At 55.7% G+C, this 9,048-nt stretch overlaps 1 protein-coding gene across 1 annotated transcript; it reads right to left on the bottom strand.

Annotated features, from left to right (window-relative positions):
* On the bottom strand, positions 1–6,943 carry STING1 (stimulator of interferon response cGAMP interactor 1). Its single transcript, XM_026105503.2, has 7 exons — positions 6,702–6,943; positions 6,007–6,251; positions 5,162–5,342; positions 3,985–4,093; positions 3,589–3,827; positions 1,310–1,496; positions 1–434 (listed from the first exon to the last, which is right to left on the bottom strand). The coding sequence occupies exons 2-7, from the start codon at positions 6,249–6,251 to the stop codon at positions 265–267; spliced, it is 1,131 nt and encodes a 376-aa protein (XP_025961288.1). The 5' UTR covers positions 6,702–6,943; the 3' UTR covers positions 1–264.
* Between the last annotated feature and the right edge of the window lie 2,105 nt (positions 6,944–9,048).

The raw sequence follows: 9,048 nt of genomic DNA, 5'->3' as shown, positions 1-9,048 counted from the left end.
GCAGATTAAAAAGGCCCAGATGAATTTATATATATGAGAAATACATAACATAAAGGACAAATAAAATGGGAAGCAGGTCACAGGACTGTGGTTTGAGTCAGCTGTTTCCAGCAAACACGATCCCTGGGTGGTTATGGTAGTTATAGTTCCTGCAAGAGGTTGGGGAACGCTGCCATGCGAGTGATTTGCTGTGAAAGAACAAGGCTTGGAAAAAGAGGACCAAAGCCCTGAGGCTGTGGTGTGGGGCTACATAGCACTGGTGCTTCAGAGGCAGTCGCTTCGCAGAGGCTGTGGCAGGTCTGACTTGCTTATCTGGAGGCTGAGGTCTGTCGAGCAGAGGGTCCCCTCGCACACAGTGTACTCCTCCTGACACTGCTGCTGGAGGTGCCGGAGAAGCTCTCTGGACAAAAAGTGGGCCTCAGCTTCCCCTGACTCTGCAACAGGAGACAAAACCCACCTTCACCGGTTTGGCCTGAGGAAGGGGTCTGGGCAGGGAGCACAGCCTCTGGGGGATTCCTCAACACACACACACACACACACACACACACACACAGAGAACTGCCTGAGAAGTCAAAATACGGTTCTTGCCTCCCTGCTCCCTGCACCAGAGAAAGGAAAGTAAACACAAAATGTAAGAAAAGAGGTAAAATAAGACACTGTGTGCTGGATTCCCAGCAGTGCTTGTTGTGATGGGAACTACCTTGCTGTGTGGAAATGCTTCTTCCTATCAGGGAGTGCATTGAATTTGCTTTGAAAAACAATGAGATTCATTTCAGTGCGAATCCAAAGAGCTGCTTTCAAGCCCTGCTGCCCAGGCAGAGGTGGGAGATGGGAAATGCAAGGAAAAAGGAAGGAAAGCCACCAAGCCACAGCATATACATCCTTCACACTGCCAGGGAGAGCTGTACAGACCCACCCATTTCTCCCAGGAAACTCAATGCTTACGGGAGTCAGTCCTTCCCCTGAAAGGCCGTTGTTGTATTTAGTGTTTGGCAGGGCATTCCTGCCACCCCAGAGGTGAGGCCTGCTTGTCTCAGGTGCCCCTGGGGACTTCAATAGGGACCAGCTCTGTCTGCATCCTCCTTGCTCCTCTGAGACCACCAGCAAGAAGTCCTTCTGTGTTGGCAGACAGCCCCTTCCCCTGCCATGGCAGAGCCCTCCTCAGGCCCGTGGGAGCAGGGATATCAGCCAAACGCTGCACAGCTCCTGCGTATTTCCCCTCATTTGCTCCAATCCTAGATCATTTAAGAAGCCCCAAGAGCACAGCCACTGTGCTGGGTGCCCCTACCCTCCTCCCCTGCTTGCTCACCCTCATATGCAATGAGCCGGTAGGTGCCCGCACACTCCTTGGCACTTTGTAGGATCTCCTCCAACGTCCTGTAGAACAGCTTGGCCTGCTCCACACGGTCCTCCCGGCTGAAGGCGGCACAGTCGTCCTGGGACATGGCGTAGAGAGACTGCAGCGGGGCGGCGTACTCTACTACACAGTGCCTGAGCTGCAGGGATGCAAGAGGAAGGCATGGGAGAAGCAGGGCTGAGCCCCCAGCAAAGGGGCTTCTGGGGAACCCCAGCCCTGGGCAGAGCCCTTGAGGCGAGGGCATCTCTGGGTCTCCAGGGAGCCCCTGCCTCCTGCTCAGCATCCCTCCCTCTGCAGCGGCTCCTTGGCCCGCTCTGCACGGGTGCTGTGTGCTGGGGCTGCTGGGACAGCTATAGCAGAGCAGGCCCTGGGGCTGCGCTGTGTCCAGCGGGACAAGGGGGGCTGACACGGCAGGGAGCCAGCTGCCACTGTGACCTCTGCATCAGACAGGCTCAGAGAGCTGCCTCCGTCCCACAGGGCACTGGGGCACAGTGACCAGCTTTGCTGTGCTCCAGAAGATGAGCCCAAGCCACGATTCTGGGGGTGATTTTCGCCATGGAGTTTGGATCCCCATGAAGACTTCCCTTCCCGGACTCATTTCTGATCACACCTTCTTGGTAGCTCTTTTGCTAGAGAAGGGAAAGCCTGAGCATCCTTTGGAGAGTAGGAAAACAGAAGATGGTGAACACTGGCAAGATAGACATAAAGCTAGAAGGAGGCTAGGCAAAAAAAAAAAAAAAAAAAAAGTTGAGAGATTTGTTAAAGCCATAAAAATTCCTCGTAAAATCAGTGTTGAATACATCAGAGGCAGAAGCTTGCTAGGGAGTTAAGAGGGCTGATGGATGATTAAAAAACACACAGAGCTTTCAAAAAAGGCAGAGAAGTGACATTAATGCTTTGCATCTGCAAATGGGGCAGCACAGGCCACAGAGACCAGCTACAAGGAACTGTCTCAGGCCAAAGCAGTTGAGATGACAAAGACGTCAGCCAACTGCTGGGCCTTGCTTGTGTCCTTCTGGTGAGAAGAGCTGCGAACGGACTACCAGAGGGTCCAATACACTAATCAGCTCAGAGGGTCGCAGGTGGGACGTCAGCTTCCAGAAAGAGCCCTGTGAGGGAGCAGGTTACCAATAAGTCTGATACTTACACGGGGTAAATTGGCAGAAGTGTATTAAAAGGGAGAGGTAGCGGATCCCTGGATAAATTCAGAGTCGTGAGAAGCACTAATGGCCTTGGAGGGCAGTCACCCCAGTGATGAGGGAGCTGGAGCAGGCCCTGAAGACAGGAGCTGGCCATGCTGCGTATTCACGAGTGAACCAGCAGTGAGTGGAAGTGACGGATTTTACTGATGACACAGTGGGTCAGGGCAGGTCCAGGCTTCAGAGCTGCTGGAGCTTGCTTGGCACCAAGTGACTCAGCAGGGATTGTCAGACGAAACTTGGCATGAGTATGTGCAGCATAACGGGAAAAATCCAGTGGTGCCTATACTCCCCCAGGAACAGGGAAGCCTTCCCTGTAGAGGAACCCTGTAGAAAGAGGCTCTGGAGTCTCTGCAGCCAGGGCTTTGAAAGCAGCAGCTCAAAGCTGCCATCAAAAGGCAGATTAGGAGGAGTCAGGCGAGAAGCAGTGCTATGCTACTGCCTCTGACTGTGGCAGTGCCAGCAGGATTAACGGGTGCACCTCTGGTCCCCCCTCTCCAAGGGCGCAGGGGGCCGAAGCCAATTTGCCTGTAGTCATGGAAGAGGATGAACGCCAAGGGGGTGGGGGTGGGGATGGAGTAATTTAGGGCTCACCAGCTTGGAAAAGAAATGACTGGGGGAATGGGACAGAGTCTAATTAAATAATGAACAACATGGACATTTTCAAGCACCTTTTCACAACAAAAGGAAATACTCATTCGCTCCATGGCAAATGACACCGTGGACCCCCACATCTGCTTTTTTGTTAGTTTTCTGCTGTTTCCCTGAGTTAAGACAATTAACTGGGGGTTAAGTGACCCCAACCCCCCCTGCAAAGGCTGAGCCTGGGAGCATACCACCAGGAGGAAGGGGTACAGATGGCAGTGATGGACAGGCCCCCCCATCTTACCGAAGACTGCTGGAAGCTGAGACCATCTAATAGGAGAGGGGTCACTGTCCTGTCCTTATGGCCATTGCTAGGACAGGATCCGAGGCCAGAAAGACCTTTGGGCTGATGTATGCTGACTGCTCTGCTGACACTTCTCAGCATACCTTGTTGTCTTCATCCCTGATTGCGTAGAGGCTGTGTTTGTAGACTCTTCCTTTCGTGCCAGCTCGGGTCAGGGTTGTTTCGGGGAGGTCCATCAGGTACTGGATATTGCTGTCAGCTTTCTCCAGGTCGTCACAGATGTCACAGCTCAGAGGGATCAAGATGTGGAGCTTCCAGCTCTTCCTGCGTGCCAGCACATTGGGGTTGGCTCTGCTGAATTTCTCCATTGACTCTTTCAGGCCTGGTGGAAGAAAGTGTTGGGAAGAGCTGCCTGGGCTGAGAACAGCTGCTCCCCAGTTTGCTCCCCATTTCCCTGCTAACACTGTAAAAGTGGGAGGATTGTTATTAGAGGCTATTTCTATCTGTAGGAGTGATAATGCAGGGAAACAGCTACGTACGTGGCAGAACTATTTTTAGGTACCCAACATAATAAGACCAGGCGAGCCCATGAGCGACGTTCTGCTTGGACCGCTCAGACATCTCGGATATTTCCACAGCTGAGGGCTTCTGTGGAGGGAAGAAAAGAAATACTGGTGATGAAAGTGGCTGCTTGGGCTCTTCTGCAACAGTCAGCTTCCTTACGGGGATTAGAGAGAGGCTGCCATCTCCAAACAGCTCTGGAGAGGGAGCAATCCTGCTGCTCCCGCCACCGCCACGTTGGGCAGGGAGGCCAAGAGCCCTCACCGGCCCGTGCAGCCTGGTCGACCACTGTGGCAGCCTAGTGTCCACCTCCTACCCGCAGATGAGGAAGCTGATGTTGGAGTGAGCCTTCTGGCTATACCATCATTAGTGATCATGCGCGCTAGTGCAACTTGCATATCTGCCCAGTGCTCCCAGCACTCAGGAGGAGGCACCCAAGCATCTACTGGAGAGCTTCTCCAGTAGGGATGGTGGGATTTCCAGGGCCACTGATGGCCCCTGCCAGCTCTACGTGTTCATGTAGCAGGAACTGGGTGTTCAAAGCCCACAGGCACCTGAAGACTTCCCTCCCCAAAGCACCTTTCCATAGCCTGGGTGATCTCTTTCCCCCTCTGGCTCTGCCAGGGTAAGGCGGAGCCTTCTGCGAGGCTGCAGATGTGCTGTGCAGCGCAAGCGTGGCTCTGCCGCATGTCTGCTAATTAACCCTTTGGAGACTGTGCAAGCTACCCTTTCCCCCTCAAGCACTAGATTGATTGACAGGTTTAAAAATACCCATGTTTTCATCTCAGTCGGGCTCTGCCTGTGCCGGGGATGGTGCCAGCGCCCCAGGGCAGTTGAGCTCATTAAAAGTCTGTCTGAGTGCAGGTGGTTACCTGGCCCTCCTGCTGGGACGCACGGCAATATCGGGCCGAGGAGATCAGCTATTCAGGGTTGAGCTAATCAGATGGTTTCTCCTGCAGCAGGGCCCCGAGCTGGCTGGGCAGGAGCAGCAGTGCTGCGTGTGGGTGGCCTGTACATGCCACCAGCCAGCAAGGGCCCAAGCAGAGCTGTGCCCTCTGCCCGTCACCAGCCTGGGGATTGCCCACACACCCCTGTCCCCCTGTAACGACCGCTGCCTGTGAAGCCTGGCCAGGCTGGAGGTCGTTGGCCCCTTACGTGGAGACCGAGGGCGAGGATCAGGAGCTGGCAGAGGCAGGCGAGGCTGAGGTGGAGGCCGAGCAGCTGCCTGTCTCCATCGAGAAGAGCCACATAGGCTGAGCCGCAGACAAGCAGCAGGGTCATGTGCCAGTGCACGGGGAGGCAGGCGTTCAGGGCCCTCCAGAAGCTGCCGTGATGCCTGGGTGGGAGAGGGACACAGGTAACAGGCTGGTGCCCTCCCGCCTGCCCTCCCTGGACCCCGTGGCACGCCACCCCTGGCACTGGCACTGGGGCATGCTGCCCGGGGCATGCTCCCACCTCCCTGCCAATGCTGCCCATCTCCTTGAGCCGTATGGGGCCCCAGGGGTAGGCGGCCTCTGTTCGGACCACCCTGGGGTGCCCTCAGCTGGGACAGGCCATGGGTCTCGTGCAGCACCTGTTGGTCTCAGAGAGGAGCAGATGCAGTGTTGTGCTGGACAGCAACAGACTCATTATCTCCAAAAGCCCCATACGCTCTGGTGCCTGAAGTTAGGAGAAGACTGGGAGCTGAGATTTATTCCCCAGGCATTATAGGTAAAGAGCAAGCTGGGGAGCTATAGCCTAGAAAGGAGGGAGGGGTCCATAGACACAGCAGGGAATGGGGCGGGCAGGAGAGGGGGAGAGGAGGAGGAGGAAGAGCTGAGACGAGTGAGGCTGATGGAGAGCAGTGTGTGCTGCTGGAGGATGGCAGACTGTCGGCATGAAGGGCACGCGTGGGGAGTGAGCAGGAGCGGGTCTCCACAGGACACCCCGCAGGCTGCTATGGTCTTGGCTCCAGGGTGGCCCCACGAGCCCACGAGACAGCCCCCTCCGCGCTGGCTCACCTGGCCTCAAGGTGGAAGATCTCCTCTGCAAGGTAGCAGGTGCCCTTGAGCAGTGCCCCGATCTGGAGGGCCGCAAAGTGGGAGGTGAGGGCGCGGGCAGTGTGCACCAGGGGCTCCCCGGCGAGGTACAGCACCGCGGCGCACAGGGCCAGGAGGACGTATGTGGCACGCTGTGCTCGCCCCTCCCTGGCCTTGGGGATTAGTGGGGCAGCGGGGTTGCTTGGTGTTTCCAATTTATGAGCCATCTGCAGCAGAGAGGGGTGTCAGCAATGCCTGTTGTGTCCCAGTACCCACAACAGCACCTTGGCGACTGCACAGCCAGAGCTCACTGAGCACCCCAAAGAGTGCAACAAAGCTCTCCTTCCCCTTGGCTCACTCCTGAAATGCAGCCACCTCTGGGGAAGGTCCCACATGTCCTGAGCAGGGCCACCTCGGGGCTGCAAACACGGCGCTGTCCCAGGGGCCTGCCCCAGCCCTGGGCTCACAAATTGGCCCCCAGCCCCCAGCACCGCCAATCCTATCCCACTTTCCTGGCATTGGCAGAGATGGCACCGGAGCTGCCCAGCACTCCTCTGGGCCACTGGCCCCCATCAGCTGCCCCCTGCATGCCCAAATTGGCCGGCAAGTGAGATCCTGGCTGGCCATCCCCCTCCCAAATCAATGCCAGGCCCATGCCAGCTCTTGCCGCTCCATACCTGTGGGGCCGTTGCTCCTCTTGCAGCAGTCACCTGAGCAATTAACAGCTGCAAAATGGATGTTGCCTGGGTTTCTTCTGCTGCATTTAATGAGCTCTCCTTCCCAGCCTGGACAACTGCAGCCTCTGGCTCTTTCTGGAGGCTGCTGCTGCAGCCAGTGTCCCAGAACCCCTGCGCTGTACAGGTTTCTGGCACCAAGGGTGGAGCCGCACGGTTCCCAGCACCAGAGCGCAGAGCAAAATGAAAACGGAAATGGAAGGAGCTACTAATAGCTGCAGGCAGTGCGGAAAGCACTGCAGCCCTCCCACACTGGGCACTCACAAGCTCTCTGGGCCTGCAGGAAATCCAGGCACTGGGCAGGGCAGGGGGACTTTCCAGGTTTTGACATCCAGGAGTTCACCCCTCCAAAAAGCCTCAACATACCAATCAGCTCATAATGTGGCTAAATGAAGCTGGAATGAAAAAGAAAACCAGAAACCTTGGATTTATTAAGTGCAGCAGGTTGCCAGGGGTGAGCTGGACCTCGGCAAAAGCAGATTCCTTCTAGCAAAGAGCCTGGAAGGAGGGTGACGCGCAGCAGCCTGGACCTGCACTCCTCCACAGAGCTTCAGGAGACAGCAATGCGTGAGGCAGGGCGCACGGGCACCAGCAGCACAGCAGGGGTTTGCTGCGGCCGGGCCCTTGCTGGTGAGGCTGCTGCCCCTGCCAGTCTCACTATCCCGCTCAGCTGCCGGCCCCCTGGGAGGGATGGAGAGGCATCGCCTGGGTGGGCAGTGGTGAACCTGAGAGAGCCAAAGCTCAGCTGGAGTGGGAACCAGTGGGAGCCAGCGAGTGGTGTGAAAAACAAGGAGAGCTCCTAGAAGTACATTGGCAACAGAAGGAAAGCTAAGGGACATGTGGGCCCGCTGCTCACTGGGGCAGGGGTCCGCGCAACCATGGACCCCCAAAAGCCTGAGGTACTCAAGGACTTCTTTGACTCAGTTTTTACTGCTGAGGTTTGCCCTTGAGCCTCCCAGTTCCTTGGTCCTAGCAGCAGAGTCTGCAGGCATTACTCACACAAGAAGATGACTGACTTAGGGTGCACCTGAGCTGGCTGGACACACACAAGTCCATGGGACCTGGCGGGATGCATCCAAGGGTACTGAGGGAGCTGGCTGATGCCATTGCGAGGCTGCTCTCCCATCTCTTTGCAAGGACATAGCAATCCTGATGAATGGGAAAAGGCAAATGTCACACCTAGCTTCAAGCAGGGCAAAAAGGAGGACCTGGTGAACTACAGCCTGCTCAGCCTCACCTCAGTCCCGGGGAAGGTAATGAAGCAAATCCTCCTGGCAGCCAGTTCAAGCACTTGAAGGACAAAAAAGGCATTGGGAATAGCCAGCAGGGATTTAACAACAGCAAATTGTGCCTGACCAACCTGATTGCCCTCTACAACAAGAGAGATAGCCATGTGGCTAAGCGGAGAACAGTGGCTTACCCTGACTTCAGCAAAGGCTTCAGCATGGTCTCCCACATTCACCTCATAGCCAGACTGGGGAATGTGGACTAGGTAAGTGAATGTCCAGAAAGTGCTCTGGGTGAGATTTCTTTCTGTCCAGGGACACCCATGGAAGCAGGGAGACTGGCAAGGAGCCATTGCAGACCCACAGACCGCAAGTACCTTGTGAAGAGGTCTAAGCAGGCTGCGGCAGGCACACAGCATAAGATCTTCATTCAGCCATGACTACAGGTCATATTAATTCAAGCATTTGCAAAACAAAAGGGTGGGAAGAAGGAATAAATGCACTGAGAGACTGATATTGTGCCACCTGTGCTTGTCTCAAAGGTCGAGGAGTCTTGTTTTATTAGTACCTTAGAAAACCCAACAAACCTGCTTTACAGGACATTTGACTTGTTTTCCTGGTCTGAGGAGGGCTTGCTGGTCTAGCCCAAGTCCAAGTTTCTCTTCAACATAAAGGCTGGTTAAAACATCAAGCAAATCACTTCCTCCTCTGGCCCCGAGCTGTCCCTGCCTGCTGGGACTGTGCGGGCCACTTCTGCCTGTCTCTCTGATCATCTCCGTCTGGCTCCCATGGCGTGCCGGAGCGGGCTGCCTGCCAGGCCCTCGCTGGAGCAGGCTGCCCTGCACTCCACCTCCTCCCTTCTAATGGGGCCCCTTAGCAGCTGGATTGCACTCGCGTGTATGGAGTCTGGACACCTTCTTACAGTTCTACCTTCGGAGCACAAATATGCATGTTATTTCTGTCCCTTTCACTTCTGCTTTGAGCCAGCCTTTGCCCCACAGCCCCAGACCCGCTGCTTACAGAGCTGTTGCCAGGGTACTAATTACAATAAAAGAGCAGCATGA

This window comes from Dromaius novaehollandiae, chromosome 15 (genome assembly GCF_036370855.1).
Source record: "Dromaius novaehollandiae isolate bDroNov1 chromosome 15, bDroNov1.hap1, whole genome shotgun sequence".
Lineage (NCBI taxonomy): Eukaryota > Metazoa > Chordata > Aves > Casuariiformes > Dromaiidae > Dromaius > Dromaius novaehollandiae.
Note: the sequence above shows the minus strand (reverse complement) of the source record. Positions and strands in the feature narration are given on the sequence as shown.

Coding starts and splice junctions, on each gene's coding strand:
- STING1 (XM_026105503.2), bottom strand. CDS start 6,251: ATGGCTCATAAATTGGAAACACCAAGCAACCCCGCTGCCCCACTAATC. Junction 5,343..6,006: donor ATCTTCCACCTTGAGGCCAG/GTGAGCCAGCGC, acceptor TCTCCCACCCAG/GCATCACGGCAGCTTCTGGA. Junction 3,828..3,984: donor CCTAAAAATAGTTCTGCCAC/GTACGTAGCTGT, acceptor TTCTTCCACCAG/GCCTGAAAGAGTCAATGGAG.